Here is an 18734-nt window from a genome sequence, read left to right on the forward strand (position 1 = left end):
GGTTGTAATAAGTAGAGGAAAAACAAAGGAATCATGTTCCATGTATGACCTTGAATTTCAAAAGAAAGAAGTCAAATAGGTTGATGGCCACGTCATGAAATGGTCAGAGCACAGAGAGGATGCTGTGTGCATTAGGCTAGTTGCAGAAACTGGGTTGAATTTTTGAATACCTCTCAGAATCTTGAAGTCTGAAATTTTTATGTGCAAATTTATTTATTTATTTAAACAGTGTGGCCTGACTTGGAATTCACAGCCTATTGAAAATTTTGTGTCATAAATAACAATTTGAGTTTTCACCCTCTGAGTAGCCCGGGTTTTAAGGGCAAGAAGGAATCACAGGACTCCAAGGGACAAACATAGACATGGATGATTTGCAGTCTTCTGCTTTTCTGGTCTCAGAGCACGTGGCATGTTGTGTAATTGAATCCAGTGCAGATGAGTGCAAACCCAGTTCGTTGCAGGAGTGAGGAATACCAAGCGGCAACATGTGTTTGAAAATAGGATCAAACTTGCAAGGTAAGCGAGCCTCAAGGAAAGTTTTGTTTTTGGTGATACTTAACAAAACACCAGTCAGTGCTAGGGAAATACTTTGTCAAATGGTTCGAAGAGAGTAAATACAAGTACAACAGAGGAACCTTTATATTTCATTATGATTTGTGTTATTCTGGAAGAAATGAGGCTGGAGGTGTTTTCTACAGACAAAATGAATCCCCAACACATTTACCTGAGGCTTCTAGAAATAACAAGCTTGGTTCTCTTCAGCAAGTTATCTGTCAGCTTCAAGGCTATAAATAAAATAAAGTAATTGAGATGTAGAAAAGAATATATGGAATATAGATTTTCTTCCTTTGGACTTGTTAAACTCCAGGAGGGAAAAGATGAAAACCAAAAGTAGAAAAAAAAAGAGAAACTAATTGCAATTTCAGTTTTCTAATTTGAAGGTCAGCAAACATTTTCTGTAAAAGACCGGAGAGTTTAGGTTTTGTGAGCCATTTAATCTCTTTGACAATTACTCACCTCTGCTTGTGTAGCACGAAAGTAGCCAGAGACAAATCCTTAACCGAAGGAGTGTGACCGTGTTCCAAGGAGATTTTATTTATGGAGGCTGAAACTGAAATTTCATATAATGTTCACATGTCATGAAATATTCTTTTGATTTTTTTTCCCAACCAATTAAAAATGTAGAAACCAATCTTACCCACCTCTGTGCTAGATGTGAGAAAAACATCTTTCTACAAGTACGTTCCTTTAGTGGCTCCTGGTTGAAAAGCAACATTCTTGCCCTTTAAGTTTTTGTAAATTTATCGAATGATGTTTTTTCCTCCCCTTGGTATTTTCCTAGGTTTTTTTCTAGAATGTTTTGCGCCCCTGTAACACTTTTTAACATGAGTTTTCATGCATTTACTAAGCACTCACTATGAACTGAAATGCTGAGGACAGACGTCAAAGGAAAAGAAAATATTAGCAATAGATCGTGGTACAGAAAGAAGCTCCCCTATTTATGGAATTTCAACTCGTGCACTTTCATAGATACAAACAAAACCATACTCTGGAGCAAAGCCCTCTGGCTCTCTCCTCACTGCCAAAGTATGCATCAAGAGGTTCTGGGAGCTCTTTTTGTTTCTACCCTTTATTTTTTTCAGTCGGCTAAATTTTTGTTGCCTTTCTGCTAGGTTTTGAGGTGCTTTGCCATGAGCCCCATTTATGTGATAGCTATGCATGCCATGAGAGGAAAAAGGTACTAATAAGGAGTAGCAGAAGGGAAGGAAATATAGAAACTACTTTTTAAAAATTGAAATAGGTCAACAAACCTGTTGCAGGCACTTTGAAAGGAAAAGCAGTTTTGGGGATAAAGGTAGCTGTCATGCAAGCTGAGAAAAGTCCCATTCCTATGTGACAAAAGTAAACAGAGACACAAAGCACTGCTGCAAGTGAGTATATTAGACAGATGAGTGGATGATGGATAGATATAGACAGATAGATAGATAGTTAGATAGATAATAGACTAATAGATGCTTCTCAGCTTATGATCGGGTTACATTTCTATAAACCCAATGTAAGTTAAAACATCACAAGTCAAACATACATTCAATGTATAGTTAAGCTGACAAACATTCTAGCTTAGCAACATACTGTACTATGGAGTACCTCTTGTTTCTCCCTGTGATCTCATGGCTTCTGCCAACATCAAGACCCTATTATTGATTGTGCCACCTACCACTAGCTTGGGAAAATATCAAAATCAAAGTTCAAAAGATGGTTTCTTCTAGATGTTCATCAATTTCACACCATCATATAGCCAGAAAATATGTGGAGCCATCATAAATCAGGGATCATCTATAGCTGTATATCTACATATCTCTACATTCTAGACACACATTAATTTCATCTCCACCAAAATAGTGTGCTAACACATGACATCATGAAATGATTGCTGAAACAGAGAAACTTTAAATGTGTGGCTGGGGAATCAGTATCTTGAGCCTATTTGTGTTGATTCAAGAGACGAAAACAAATCTAGTAAGCGAAGTCACCCAGTCATAGATGTTCCCATGGGTTTGCAGCTTTGGCATCTGTCCAGCCTTAAAATAAGTAGCGAAATGGCAAGTGAGGTTGCCGAAGTTGCTGAGAAATTCCCTGTAGTACTAGTGGGCAAGTTACTCACTTCAGAAGATATGCCAGCATATGAAACAAAACAGGTCTAATATGGGCAAAAATGTCAGATAAAGCATTTATCAGCAAGGAGAGCAATAAGGCAGATTGGCAAGCCTGGAAAGATTGATCTGTACTTCATCTGGTGGAAACACATGTGAACCCTGCAGGCTTCTAACCTGGGTGTAGGAACAGAATGATAGATAGCTTTCAGAGCTACACACATCTGCAACTGCAAAGTGTACTGGCTCCTGTTCTTCCCTGCACACAGTACCTCAGCTCTTTCACCAGTTCTTTGCACCTGTCCCATTCCCCAGCTTCCCTATGGTTCGCCTCTAGTGGCCAATGTCTGTGAGTTTCTGCAGAAGACTTCCTGTGGATCTCTGGAGAAGTTTCCCTGTACCCAGAAAGCACAAGAAGTACCTTGGAGCTTGTATGGGAGTTTTGATCACTCTGGGGCAGCCTATAGCCGATGCTGGGCAAGAATGAAAATATTAAAGCTCACAGCTCCTTTGACTTTGGGACAAACTCAGGCATGTAATTGACAGTCCAGAGCGCTCCCCTCAGGATTAGGCTGAGATGGAACTATGCTAGAAATCATATGCTTACCTGGATGTTTCCCCTTCCCTGCCCCTGTATTTCCCACTCCTTACCAGTTTCTCTTTGGAACACATTCTAGCAAATTACCTGCACACCAGCTTTTATATTAGTAACTTTTTCTGGGGAACTCTGCCTAAGACAAGAAGCCTTACTTCACTGAGAGAGAAATAGCACAAAACCTTGTCTTCAGTTCGCATTGAAAGATTGAATGAAAGAATGGACTGAACGAATTAACAGAAACCAATCTTTAGCCTTATGCCACTCATGCTGTAGTTAGGGAGACAGGGAGGAACTAAACCGCTGGAAGACTGGCTCTTACATCTTAGAGTTGGAAGCCCTACAGTGGAATGGCCCACATGGTGCAGCCTCTCCAAGCTGAAGAGTGGAGGGCCACCCAAACTCCTCTTAAACATTGCCAGGGAAGAAGGTACTGCTGTTCCCTGAAACAGCTTCCTTTCTTCTCTCGTAGCACTACATTTATTATAAGGTGCTACCTTTTTTCCTCCTTCCCTCTTTCCCTTCTTTCCTCCTTTCCTTTCTTCCTGCCCTCCCTCCTTCTTTCCCTCCATTTTCTTTCCTTCCTCCTTTTCACAGAATTCACATGCCATACAATTCACTCATTTGAAGTGAATAATTCACTTTTAGCACATTAGAAATTATACAGTCACCAGCACAATAAATTTTAGAATATTTTTATCAGCCCTAAAACACTGTATGATATAGCTATCGCCTCCTCAACTTTTTAATCCCCCAATATAGTCTTGATCTCTGTGGATTTAGTTGTTCTGGACATTTCTTATAAAAGGAATCATACAATATGTGGTCTTTTCTGACTGGCTTCTTTCAATATGCACCAATTTCTTAAGGCTCACTCATGTAGTATCACGTAATAGTACCTCATTCGTTTTCATGGCTAAGACATCTTCCACTGTATGGATAGATCACATTTTGTTTATCCATTCATCAGTTGGTGGTCATCTGAATTATTTCCATATTTTGGCTTTTATGAATAATTTCACTATGCGCATTCATGTAAAAGGTTTTTGTGAGGATGTATTTTTATATTACTTGCCTGTATGCTTAGGAATGGAATTGTTAGGTCAGATATAGAAATTTCTTTCTATGTTCAGCCAAAACTTGAGTCTTAGTAACCCCCACCCTTTGTTTTTTGTCCAGTGTTCTGGAAAAAAATGGGCAAAGCCTTTCTGTTCTTATGCAGGGCATCCCTTCAAATCAAGCATCAGTCTTGATATCTTCCTTCAGCTTTTACAAACTGAATCTCTTCTGTTCTTTTAGTCAACTCTGCTGCAAAAATTGGATTTGTGGGAATGCAGACTGAGGGATTAGACGTTGTCAGATTATCTGTTATGATGTACAAGACAGCCTTCTTTTGTTTCATACCTCAGACTTTCCCATCAACCATAGGGAGCTAGTGGTTGATAACTTCATGTTGCCAAGGTGGAAGATATGAAATTTTTTTCTGGGTGAGTGGTTTTCAATAGACTTGCAAGGCGTTTTCCTTTTGGAAATGCAAAAGGAATAGTGATTTGTGTAACTTATATAGACAACTGTCATTTCTTAACATGTTAATGTGAGAGAAAATAATTCTATTGTTTTGAAAACTAAAATTTAATGAAATCAGTTATTGTAAGAACTTTTTTTTTTTTTTTTTTTTTTTGGTTTTTCTCCGGTACCGGGAACCGAACTCACGACCTTGCGCTTGCCAGGCAGGTGCTTTTGCCGCTGAGCTAAATCCCCAGCCCCTATTGTAAGAACTTTGAAAGAAGTCGTATGTAGCAGTCTTTTTTACTCTCAGTCACCAAGAAAATAAGGAGAAACTTGACAAAACTATAAGAAAGTGTAACAAGATACTTGACAGGCTATGGGTTGTGCTGAATTGACCCAACTGTTGCATTCATTTCTTCTTCAGTGGCTGTGGATGGATATGACTTTTGCTTGTTAGTCATTCACTTAAGGATATTTTCCACCTTCTTTTAATATTAAATTCAAAGCTTAAGATGGCTTCCAGCATTGACTCTGTTAGTTACATGACCTTGGTCAAGTCACTAGCCTAAGGGCAAGCCATTCTAAGCCTCAATTTCTGCACCTTATCATCATATTTACAGTTCTCAAACTGTGTTTTATATAACAACAGTATAGGAATTTAGCCTCTAAACTCAGTCCTGAGCGGTGTTCCCTGGGATGCTGATTTAGCATGTTTTGGGGAGATTTGCAAAGTTAATTTTTAAAAATCCACTTCCAAGTGGTGCTGGTGTCAATGCCCCTGAAGTCAACACTTTCCTATATACTGATTAGCCACTTCTTTCTAGACCCCTTTAATCTTGTCCTGCCTACTGCTGAAAGGGAAGAGAAATCTTTCTTTCTGGGTAATATCTTTCCATCTGTGGGGTGTGTGTGTGTGAATGTGAAGAAAGATGCCCAACAAATCTGAAATAATGAAACTGCCCCAGTCTGATGCTTAGATTCTGATACATTGAGAATATCTCAATAAGAACCATTTTATCCATCAAGTAGAGTTTTTCACGCACTGACATTTGCAGCCAGATCACCGTTTGCTCTGTGTTTTGGGGGGTTGTCCTGTGCATTATAGGCCACTGAGCAACATTTCTGGTCTCTGTCACTGGATACCTATAGTAGCTTCTCTTGACTTCAAGTTGCAGCAGCCGAAATGCCTCCACTTATTACTAAATGTGCCCGAGGGAGGGGGTAAATTTGCCACTAGTTGGGAACCACCTTCACAAACATGGTCCCAAAGAAAAAATAATCCAAGAACTAGGCTTGGGGCTGTTTCTTTTGGTTGATTCCTATTATACCTCAATCACGGAAGCCCCTACTAAAGTGTGGATGCTTAGCCTTTGTGTATCACGCATTCCCTGGGCATCTGGAACTCTCTAGCTCATCCTCTCTATTTGTTGGATTAATGGGATACAGATAGGTTAAGTGTCTCGGCAAGAGAGGGACATTCTCTTTTATTCTCCTCATTTTATTAAACTCCTGACAACAAATTCTTAATATTTGCCTTCTGTGTTTTTTCTACTTATCATAACCACAAGATAGATTTATTGGGAAGAGGGTACCATCGCGTGTGAAGTCACTCTGAAACTTCCCCACACCAAAGTGATGCCAAGTGTTACCATTTATACTATTGTTGAGCCTCTAAAATCAAGGGAGTTTTGAAGTTATAGCAAAAGTTTCTTTGGGCAAATGGTCAAGTGCTCCAAGGGACTCTTCTACAGTTATCAGTTGTGATCCCTATTTTTGTTACCAACCTATGTGTTTGTGCTCCAGCAACATGCAATGTCAGCTGGATACAAGTCCCAGGCTGAGCTCCATTCTTCTGCTCTGGGGGAACATTCCCCTTAATTTCTAGAGGGCTACAAGACACAATTTACTGAAAGAAACTATGATATGGGTGTGAGATATACTCCTACTAAGTAGAAATTATTAAAAGATAAATTCCTTATGCACATACAAGAACTTTCAGCCTCAGGACCCTTAACATTTAAGGCCACATCATTCTTTGTTGGGAGCTATTATGTGCACTGTAAGATGTTTAGCACCATACCTAGTCTCTACCCGCTAGATACAAGCGCCACTTCCCCAAAGTTGTTACAGCCCAAAATAGTTCCAGAAATTGCCAAGTAGCCCCTTGGTGGAAAAATCGTTCTCATTCGAAAACCACTGGCCTAGGAGATGTGAGGCGGAGCATTGGCAATCTAATGAATGAATCTGATTTAACACAAAAGAGCCTCCGTTTTGAAACATGCTAGCTGGTGTGTACAGATTTGGGTCTAACTTCCATTTTCATAGCAACTCCACCATTTATTAGATGTGCAAAACAAGTTAATTACCCTCCTGAATGAAATGAAGATAATTATGCTTTCCTCAAACTATTGTTCTGAGGATCCAGATTTGCTGTATGCACAGGGCTCTCGACGTAGGTGCTCAATAAGTAGAACTAGGGGCTGGGGATTTAGCTCAGCGGCAAAAGCGCCTGTGTGGCAAGCGCAAGGTCGTGAGTTCGGTTCCCGGTACCGGAGAAAAACCAAAAAAAAAAAAAAAAAAAAAAGTAGAACTGTTACCCTTTCAAGTAATTATTCTCCCACCTACAGTGTTGTCATTGCCATGGACATTCTGCAGGCCTTAGACTCTTGAAACACCATATAGATGAAGAAGGCTGTGGCTGGAAGGGTGAAGTCAGTAGACTAATATTCAATGATGGATATAAATGTAAAGCCTTTTCGAGTTTCAGACTATCATTTGGAAAACTGTAGCTGGAGGGATTGTGGCCTCTCCTTTTTTGCCTAATGACCCTTGAATAGAACATTTATTTTAGAAACATCTCTCTGTGGGCACTTTTTAAGGGCATTCTCTCTAGCTCCCTGGCACTAAGTAGCAGTTCTCCAGTGAACATCTCAAAATCCTAACAAGAGGATAAAGTAAACCAAGTAGAATCTGTTGGCAACCTCCCTTGCTTGCCTGCTTTCCCTACCTTCTTGAATCATCACGTTTCCAGCCCCAATGGATGTCTAACTCCACGATGCTCTTTTTTCTAAAGACTGAAGCCACAGGCAGCAGATCAAAGTTGTGCCGGGGGGTTGGAGATACAGCTCCGTGGCACAAGTGCCTGCCTGGCAAGCACAAGGTCCCAAGTTCAATTCCTGGTACCAAAAACAAACAAACAAACAAAACACCAACCTTGTACCAGGGCATGCTCCTTTCTCTATTCTGTCTATCCTATTTGACTGCAGTTCCAGGCACTGTTCTTGGGACCACAAGGTAGTCTCTATTTATTCGGCTTGGACCTAGATCTCTCTTCAGCTTGGGGGTTGTCTCTTTAATTTCCTTAGAGAAAGGAATGGGGAGGGGCTTTTTGCTTCCTTGGATCTCTCTTAGGGGTTCAAGAAAAAGGGAAGAAATTATGACTATAGAGCAAAATGGCAGCTCCTAAAAGAAACAGTAATAGTCTTTCTGACTTTGGGACCCCAGCAGGGCTAGCAGGCCTTTCTGTAGTTCCAGGAGACATGAGATTTAGGACAAGAAAGGCCTTAGCTACTTACCAGCTCTTCTTCCTGATTCTGGACTTTAGTTGCTTTAACCTCATCTTTGCAGTCCCACGCAAAAGCCTAAAAGAAGGTCAACTCTAAACTATGTTCAGCCTTTATACAAACTCAGTTTGGTCTGTTTATATGGCAGCTTAAATAAGGATCTTAATTAATACAATCCATTTGGAAAACCATGGGCGACTATCCGACACTGTTGAAGATATGCATGCCTATGACCCAGCAATTCTATTTTCAGGTTTGCACCCTAAAAAAAGAAATACACATGTGCACAAGGAGATAGGAGTAACAGGCTCTTATGGTTCAGGCTGTATGGTTTTCATTAGTTCAGTATTGGAAAGAATATAAGTGTCCATCTGCAGATAAGATAAATATTAATAACCACATGCACTGGAGTGCCAGGCAGCAGTGGAAAGGCAGCAGATACATATGGCATGGATGAAATTTAGAGCATAGTGCTGAGAAAAGGAAGCCCAATCTCGTATAAACTTACTTATGGATCCATTAATATGAAGCTAGAAAATAGCTAACACTAAGCTCTAGTATTTATGTATGCACAACTTCTGAAAAAGAAGTAGTACTCAAACAAGGCTGAGGTTTCCTCTCCCTGCACAGGGATTCATTTGGCAATGTCTGTAGAGAGTCTGGGTTGTCATAATTGGTGCAGGGGGTATAATACTGGCGTCTAGAGGGTACAGGCCAGGAAAGCTGCTAAATATGCTCCAAGCACAGGTCAGCATCCACAACAAAGAATTATCAGCCCCCAAATATCAAGAGTGCTGGGGTTGAGAAACTCTGCTGTGAAAGGTAAGATATAAACACAATCGAGTAATATTCAGCCACAAGGAAGAATAAAATCTTGTCATTTGCAGGAAAATGGATGGAGCTGGGGGAAATCACGGCAAACGAAACAAACCAGACAAATAGACAAGTACTGCAGGTTTTCTCTCACATGTGGAAACAAAACAATGACATGAAAGTAGAAGAAGGACCACCAGGGAAGGGGAAGGAAACTGTGGGAGGGTGAGCAAGAGGAGGGTAAGAGACAGCAGAAGGGAAAGTAGACACAATCAAAGTGTGGCATATACATACATAGAAATATCACAGTGAAACCTATTGATCTCTGTAATTAATATGCATCAGTAATAACCAGTACTGTAATAAAGGACAATGTCTACCAGTGGGAGGCAGGGGGGTTTTAATATGACTGGGAGATGTGTGGCCTGGGATGTTAGTAATATTTTATTTCTTGATCTGGGTGAAGGCCAGGTGGGTGAATATTTTGTAATAATTCATTAAATTTCACACTATACATCATCAAATTTTCTATTGCCAAATTTTTAGACTGCTCTAAGTCCTGGACTAGCAGGATAATAGAATGGAAGAGTGTAGGTCCTGGGACTGGGGGAGGCAGTTCCCCATCCAAGAGATTCTCATAGCTACTCTGTTAATAGTGATATGGCTGGACCTCCGAGAAGGGCCCAGTCTTCTGATCATTTCCTCCTAAACTCTGAAGTTGCATTTCCTTTTCCAAATTTAATTAAAATTTTCCTGAGAAAAGTAATCACCCTTGGGTTGGCACCAAATGTGGGAAATTCTAACTCAACTTATAGGCAGGCCGAGTTAAGGATTTTAATTTAAATGCTCTGGGAGAAAGGGCCCCATTCAGTCCTGGCAATACTGTAATATTTGGGGACAGGAAGATGCAAAAATTCTGCAGTTAACATGACATATTTTCTCTTAGAGGTGATGCTGGTAGAGTAACCCACATAGATTATTTTTCAGTACCCTCTAGAGAGAATTATAACTATCAGAGAAAATTTTAAAAGAAAAAAAAAAAAAAACTAGCCCAAAAGAGAGCATTAGCCAAGTAGATTTTTTTAGCCAATGAATTTCATGAATTTCAGCTCTCTCTGCAGTGAAGTTTTCTGTGGTTTTGCTCTCTTTTATCTCTCTGTGACACCCTAAATGATCAAACACGAATTTGGAAACTTCATGCCATGTGAATATATAGTTCAGTCTAGAACAATACCTGCGCATAGTGTGCACTTAAAAATATTTATTGAAAAGGTGCCTGAATTAAAAAAGAAATAACATATGAAGGAGACTTGGAAGTAGAAATGTGCAAATAAAAATTTCAGCTAAAGTGGTGTTTAAAATATACCCTGAAATATATTTAAACAGAAATAATGTGTGGAATTTAAATGATCTAAAATTGAGCATATCTCTTATGTTCTTCTGTAGAAATCGTTCTTTTCATTTCCTTCCTGATTTTTCAGCCTTGAGCAAGTGGCCTGTGGATTGAAGGGCTGGATGAATCATTATGAGGTGCATCTGAGAGTTTTATACCATGAACTGACATTTATTTTCTTACATACTTTGTCCTGTCCCACAAAACTCTTCAAACTCAGAAAAAGCAATCCAGCTATACTTAAAAATTTCATGACAACTTATCAATGACGCTTTAGCAGGAAATACACTAGAAGACAGAAGCATTCCTAAAATATAAGTACGTGATGGATCACTTTTGCCTTACAATAATATCGCTTAGTGACTGAATGCATTTTCAAAAGTGGAATATGAGCAAAATCTAAGATGCCTCAGTTTTAAGAGAAGACCTACTCTGGGGTAATGATCAAAAAAGACTAGTGTAAAATTCTGTATCATTTTTATTGTTTTTTATATTTTTTTGTTTTTAAAATTGAAAAAAAAAAAAGGACTCCTGTAAAGATTTTGAAAACCCAGGGACTCCTGCCATATTGTTCATATGTAGCAACAATGAGACCATCTCCATAGGCAAAGGAATTTGTCTTTTTGAGGGGCTTAAAGTAGTTTAGGGCATGTAAGAAAAGAAAAAATATTATTACGGCTTGGAAGTTTATCTTTTCAAACAGGTCACGGTGAAAAACAGGTCCCTAAACCGCGCATGTCAAGGTTCTTCCATCTCATGTGCTCTCCTTAGGCTCCCCTAGCTGTAATTCTTTGGAAGACTGCCAAATGGCAAAGGTCATGCGGTTCTCTGCCTTATTCTAAGGGTCTTTGAGGACTTTGTTTTCTTGCTTTCAGTACAAGAGAGAAGGAAAAAGAGGACGTCATTGTGTCATTTCCCTAGCTCTATCTGGATATATCACAGAGCAGGGATGGCCTTCCAAGGGGGACAGGCAGACTGTTTTCTCCCATGGCAGAGAAAAGAGACAGGGCAGAGCACCCTGCAAGGGGAACAAACGACTTGGACAAACAGTACCGTTACCTTTCTTTTAAGACAGGCACCCCTCTGGCTGGAAGTTCCTCTTTTTGGCAGGGAGTTTGTTGTAAATTCATTTTTTATTGCAGTGTAAAATACACATAGTGAAGGGTATAAATTTTACCAATATGGACTGTATTGCTCAGAGAAGGTTTATGTGTGTGTGCTCCTGTAGTTGTCTCACCGTCAGGATACAGATCATCTCCACACCCCAGAGGGTTCCCTGGTCCGCCTTTCCCAGGGCAACCCACTTCCCCAGCATGGTAACCGCAGTTTGACTTCTAACACCACGGTTCATTTCTTTACCTTTCTGGGTGTGGAAATGCTTGATCTGAGGGTAGACACGTAATCAGCTTTAATAGGTGGAACATACAGTTTTCCACGCAGATGAACTGTCATGGGATTATTTAGCGGCAGAACAGGGTGCCTGCACCCCTATCTTTACATTCGTCTTGCTAATCACAATTGCGGTGCCAACTGTAAAATTGTATGCCAGCGAATGGTCCAATTCGATGAAATTTTAAAGGTTCAAAAACAGAGACAACAGTCTATTTTCCCCTCTCTCAGCACAAATTAGGTAGACAGTGTCACGCAGAGAATCCAGCACAGCAGGACCCCGAAGAGCTGCTGTAAACCACCCCCAAACTCACTTTCTGCTTCACAGCCATGTCTCCTGGGCTTGGTTTGTTTGATTATGCAGATCTGGAATCTCACTCTGGTCCCAGACCCTTCCTTTGTTTTCATGCAGCTCTTGAGAGACTGCACATAAATCCTAGAAGGCCAGGACTCAGAAGCAACTCGGCCATTTTTTTTACAAGGTGTTTGAAAGGACAGATTTCCGTGAAGGGCTTTCAGAGCAGAGACCAGTTTTAGGCATTACTGGGATCCTCCATTGTGTGTTAAAAATGATTCGATTTACTTGGCAGCGTTTGCAGTTACAGTGTATATTTCTTGTGTTTTCAAATCCTTTCAATATCATTTTCCAATTTGTACCGAAGAACTAAGAAAGCGTCACTGCCAGCGCTTGGGCCCGCACCCCCACGTATAGACTCAAGTCCAGCCTGGCTCCCAAACCGGTCCTCACGTTCCAGCAGATTCTCCAGGACTTCCCCTTCCAGCAGGGTTCCCCAGACTGCCTGGGTCCTGAAACTCGGTTAGCCCTGAGTGGCTCCATCCAACATTACTTAGTCCATCTCAGTCCCGCCCTCTGCCAGTGTGCCCGCCTTTGAGACTGTCCCAGAAGAGGGCTTTCCAAACCCTAAACTCAGCCCTCCCGGGGAAAAGGTTCCTAATCTTCTTCCAGTGCCAGGACCTCATCTCCCACAAAGTTCGTGAAAGTCTCTTGGAAACCCAAGCTCTCCTCGCTGAAGTCCCAGCCCTGCCAACCGCGGTCCGTGAGAGCTGGGAGGGAACCGGGTGGCAGGAGGCGGGAGCGTCAGCCTGCCTGACACCTGTCGTGGGCAAGCTCCTTTGCTGCAGCCCCCAACAGCTGGCGGCGGCCGCCGCCACCACAGGGACCCGCCAGGAGCGGAAGGAATTAAACGCCCGCCCATCGCATCAGACTTGGCCGCTCCCTCCTCCTCCTTCCCCTCCCCCTTCCCCGCCCCCGCCTCCTCCCGGTCCCCACCGGCTCCGCGGCGGGACGCTGTGCCAGGGGAGCTTTGAACCGCGCTCCGCGCGCACGGAGCAGGGCTGGAGTTCAGGAGCTGCCCCGAAATGGCAGTGAAGTAAGGGGACCTTGCAGAGACGCCGGGACCCCAGACTGCGCCCAAGAGCCCGTGGTTCTTCCCGGCGCGGACATGGGGGATACAGCGCACCGCGAGAAGCCTCAGCTGCACTACGCGGTGAGTGTCCCGGGAGCGTGCATAGGCGACAGGGGGCGCCACTTGGTCGGCCTAGGGAGGGACATTGCCGAGGTGATGAGATCTTTGGCTTTCCGGAGGTTGGGGCTGGGGCGGGGGGCGTGAGTGTGCTGGGTGCCTCACCTAGAGTGCCACCTGCTTGGAAACTCAGCTGCACTCCTAGCAGCCCCTCAGTGTGGGAGACCCTACCCCAGGAGCCCTTGATCCTTTGCTCCAGAGTTGCACTCACTCCCTCACGAGACCCGGGACCGGACCCAGGATCGGGGACTGGATCCCATCGCTGCCTTGCTGGCCAGGGCTAAGAAATGTGGCTCCCGGAGCTGGAACTGGGCCAGCTGTGGTCAGTTGCGTTGAAAGGAGGGGAACAGAGCTAGACGAGGGACATGGCCACCTACGACTTGAGTGTGTGGCGCCAGACTGCCTGAAGAAATGCCTCAGGGCTTCTCCGGTGAACCGAGCTTGCTCCTTGCGTGTGCGTTTCCCCCCGAGTTTACAGGGGGACAGAAGGTTGACCAAAGGGGATGCCAGGGGTCTTCTATTGGAATCTTTCCCTCTCCTTCACTCGTGGTGACCTCTCCCATCTCATAAATATTTGTTGGGGATCTGCATTGTCAGGATCTGAGCCAGACGCTGTGGGTACCTCAAGGGACACAACAAACAAAAAAGCTCTTGGGGTCTGCTTCCTCTGAAGGAGTTGAGGTTTCAAGGTTAATCACTAACCAAATCCAGATTCTAAGCTGAGTTTACTTTTGGGAGAAAGGGGAAAACGCAAGAAGGAAGAAAAGAAAGACGTGTGAGGCATGAGTACTACTTCTGAAGATTCTAATGCCCCCTCCAGGAAGGGGACAGTCAGCAGGTTTAGATTACTTCAGTCTTTGGACATTTATTTTCCACTTGTGAGATGTGGCGTTTTGAGATGAGACATTGCAGTCGTTCTGGCATCTGCTAATTTACGGAGTTTTTCTTAATATGATTTCCACTGTTGAGATTGAGCATTCTGACTGCCAGTTTTAGAAACTAGAGAGAAACAGACAAGACAGAAATTGGACAAGAATCATCAATATTTATAATAAGGCATATAGAGTTATCTGTCTGAAATTTGCACCCCCTGAAAACCACCCCCCCATAGCAAGGGTTTTTCAAGAAAGAAGACTATTTGGACTAGGGTGGTAGGTAGGCTCGGAGGTCCTGCAGGGCCCGGATGAGGAAATCATCAAGAACCCTTCCTAGGTTAATGTTCCAGAACCTGTGACAGCTCTTTTTCTGCTTTGGCCATAGTTACTTGCCTTGAAATTTCTGTTAAGTTGCCGACAGTTATGCATGTTTTCAGAGACACAGGGCACACGGAATTTACCGTTTCAAGTAACATAAAGGGTGATGAGTTCTCTGCAAAGGTTGTTTTGCAGTAAAGGAGTGAGGGTCTGTGCTGTTTATCCCCACTCAGCCTCTTGTTCAGATTTTGAACTGTATGCTGGTGCCCTTTTGTCTGTGACCTCAGGTTTCTTTACACCCCTCATAAGACTGCAAGTGGGAGAGGAAAGGTGAGAACTGCTTCCATCATTTAAAAATAAAATAAAATCTGTGTATCTATGCATTGTATGAACGGTCCTCGTCTCATGTGCAAATACTGTGCAACCAACATATCACAAACATTAAAGTTATTGTTTTAATTCAGCTGCCTCGGTCTCCTAAAAGATCATCATATGCATATACTTTGATTTAAAACTATAAAAAGGAAGATTTCAAGGGGACTTTCTTGGGATTTCAGTTTGAAAGGAGTCACTGGGTTTTAGAAACTTCAGAAATGATAAGGCAGCTGTATCCACAGGCCAGTGTCAGTCCCTGGTGGAAAGAATATTCGTCATTAAGTATGACTTGCTGTTTTTTATGCTAACCTCACCCTTGATGGCCTAAGAGCAAATGCTTCACTCTTTGTCTACTTTCTTCTTTTGGGTTTTGATAATTCTAAAGATTGATTTGTCCTTTAGTGCGGACATTCCACTTACTTTGTTCCACATGGTATTACCCCGCTGTACATTGTCCTATGCTCTTGGAGTATTCTGGTCTCTCTTCTGAGAGAAGAATTATCTTCCATGTGTTCTTAGTACTTTTAATTTCTTGTAAAATATAATCCAGGGGTCAAGGCTTTAACTTCTTCCTTCAGTGCTTTTTTCCCCCAAAGTGAGGCTGCACAAGAAATCAACAGCTTACATTTTATTCATTCAACAAACATGTGTTGTATCTGTTGGGTGCCAGATATTTAATCCATTTCTCAAAGAGATAGTTAAATAGGTAAATGTTATGAAGTGTTATGGACACATCATTCATCTTTTAAAATGGACATTAAGTATCACAGAGAGGGAAGTGCACACACTGAAGTAGATAGGAGCATTCTTTATTTATTTTTTTTGGTCTTTTTTTGGTGACCGGTCTCACTATGCAGTTCAGGCTGGCCTTGAGCTCACTTTGTAGCCCAGATTGGTCTCGAACTCACAACGGTCCTCCTGTCTCAGCTTCCTGAGTGCTAGGATTACAAGCGTGTGCCACCATGCCTGGTTTCCTTATTTATAAAATGTTATACTTTCTCAAAGTATAGTATAACCGTCTTCTTGTTTATCATCACAACAATCTAGCTGCTAATGTTCTCCTTCAAACTCTTCCTCCCATGGTTTTCTCACATTCACTTATGGCTACTCCCGCCTTCGTTATGGTTTGTGTATTGATGTCCTCTGAAAGCATCATTCAATCATAGGACTTTTTCTGAGTTGGCTGAATCTAGAGTGTGCAATGCTGGGATTAAGGGCGTGTGATTAGTAAATCAGTCCATTGGTTTGGCATAGTTCTGTCTAGAATGAAGGGTGTGAGTGCCACATCCAACCTAGGGCGGGTAACCTGCATAGGATACAAGGGATAGAATGAGTCTTGTCTTCTCCCTTGTTGCTTTTGCTGCACTGTGGACTCCATGAACTGTTCTCTCCCAAGCCATTCAGCCTTGGACTCAGCCAATTATGGACTGAAACTTCTACAAACTGTGAGCTAAATAAGCCTTTTCTACTTTAACTTTGGGTGTTGGGTATTTTGTCCCAACAATGACAAAGGCAACTAAGTCAAAATTTTGGTAACTTGATCAGATTTTCATTTTGGAAAGCCCACTCTAGTCCTAACATGAGGTCAAGGTGGGAAGGAACCAGAGTACATCCTCATGTTTGGACCCAAGAGAGACAAAGATGAAGAGGATGACCTGCACTAGATGGTGACTGGGGAAGGATCAGCATATTCGAGAGATGCTTAGAACATTTTTTTTTTGGTACCAGGAATCAAACTCATGACCTCAGGCTTGCCAGGCAAGTGCTTATGCCACTGAGCTATACCCCAGCCCCATGCTTAGAACATTGAACTGTCCAGACTCAGTTTAGATGGGGCATACAGGGATTAAAATATGAAGGCTGAGGATGATTTGAACGAATCAGTGATTTTCTGGCAACACTTCTAGAGAAACCACAGGTCATCACAAAATTGCCCTCATTGTTACCGTCTTCGACACAGTGTGAGTCAATTCACCCTCAAATCCACCTGGAAGGTTAGTCAGATTTTCTATTTTCTGGTTGAAGAAATCTAAGATAAGAGCAATAGAGTTCAAGGTGACACAGGTCTGGTCGGTGACAAAATCCTGAGTTTTATCCACATGTCTGATCCCACAGTGCTTTTCTGAGTCATTTAGATGGTTGAGATAATTGAGTCTAATTATCCCTCTCCCCATCCATGTCACAGTAACAAACAGTGAAATGCCAGGCCTTCTGTGACTTAATGTGCCCATCCATATGGCAAAATCATATGACCAAATATTTCTTTGTTTTGACCAGTGTAGACAAAAGGGAATCTTGAAATATCCAGTGAGTTCAATGCCATATCATTATGTCTTTCTCACAGAAGTAAAAAAAGATCTGACTTAAAAACTTAGCCAGTACTTATCAGGGATTTTAGGAGGTTTACTTTTCTCTCCTGGGACCTCAACCTATGTTCATCATCATATATGGCAGGAAAAGGTGGATCAAATATCCAATGCAGTCACCACTGAAAGTCCCTGGATTGAGATCATTGATTTTGGTTTCACTGGCAAGTGAAAAACTCGGTAGTGGTAGCAGTGGGTATATCTTGTCCTTGCTGTCAGAGTGCCAGCAACCCAGTAGGTGATTGATGAGTATCTGTTGAGTGACTGCATGAATCCAGATGGTGGGACTGAGTTTTGAGCCCCAAGCTGCTCATTCTCCTCCTTTGTGCTGCCTGACTTTTGAACTCCTGCATGACATACTTCCTGTTTGGTGCAATCACCCCCTCATCTGTGCTTTTGACCACAAGCTGGCAAATAGAATGTTGACTGTACCCTATTCCACCTAAGCCCTCTGTAAGGAGCCCACTGGAAAGATAACCTGCTTACTTTCACAGAAAACCTCTCTTCCCTCAGAATGATTATGGTCTCGATACAAAAGTTTCCACTTTGACTCTCCATGAGCACACAATTTTCAAAGACTTGGAAATTGTTCGGTTCACCTAATAATGCAGTGGTGTTGACTATGAGATGCTCTTTGCTAAGTCTGAAGGTGGAAAGGATTGATCACCACTGCAGGGATGTACACAGGTGAATCAGTTATCAGGCAGAAATGCTGCCAGTGGAAAGTTCTAGAAATTCACCAACGTCTGCGCTTATGCATCTGGCATTCACTTTCACAAAGACATTTTTTATATCACTCTATTTGCTTATCATTTTTTTGCTCACAAAAGCAAAACCTTTGCAATTTAAATGGGAGATTATTGAAACCCTTTATCACCTCTACTAATTGTGGCAGCCTTTTCTAATCCCCCCTCCCAGTGTGGTTGTTTTTCAGCTCTACTGAGAGCGTGATTTGGAGGAGGCCTCTTTGGTCTGGAAGTTCCATTTTCTTAGGGAATATATTTCTCATCTATCAAACTACTTATTTAAGTACCTCTAGTATTTGATAAATAGCCTGATTTTTATTGAGTGCTGCATGGTAGAAATATCTGTCAGTCATTTGAAAATAAACTCCACACTTTTTCTAGTCTTTTCTGGTAATGAACTTCTATTATTTACTTTTCCTCTTTCCCACATTCGTGATAACTCTAGATTGGATACTCTTGACCCTCAACTTGGTCATGACAGTACTGTCCAGTCATACAAAGTCTTCTCCGGGTTCTTAATTCCTCATTTCCCCTTCACCTATATCATTCCCAAGCTCTCTCATCTCAATAAATGGCTGACCACCCTATGTCTCA

The 18734-nt window shown here is 42.1% G+C and overlaps 1 protein-coding gene across 3 annotated transcripts in view; it reads left to right on the forward strand.

Moving 5' to 3' along the window:
- Positions 1-18734, forward strand: part of Arhgap6 (Rho GTPase activating protein 6) — a 475573-nt gene that overhangs the window by 219265 nt on the left and 237574 nt on the right. The window contains exon 1 of one of the 3 annotated variants that reach the window (XM_005411387.2): positions 465-516. The exons of 1 other annotated variant lie outside the window; for it this stretch is intronic. Coding sequence is in view for 1 of the 2 variants with exons in the window: in XM_005411386.2 (XP_005411443.1) it covers positions 13380-13424 (45 nt within the window). In the remaining variant the exon portion in view is untranslated. Of the gene's footprint in view, positions 1-464; positions 517-12878; positions 13425-18734 lie in introns of those variants that run through there. One more of the 3 variants, XM_005411386.2, reaches the window with a different exon arrangement.

This window comes from Chinchilla lanigera, unplaced genomic scaffold (assembly GCF_000276665.1).
Source record: "Chinchilla lanigera isolate Chin_1 unplaced genomic scaffold, ChiLan1.0 scaffold00143, whole genome shotgun sequence".
NCBI lineage: Eukaryota > Metazoa > Chordata > Mammalia > Rodentia > Chinchillidae > Chinchilla > Chinchilla lanigera.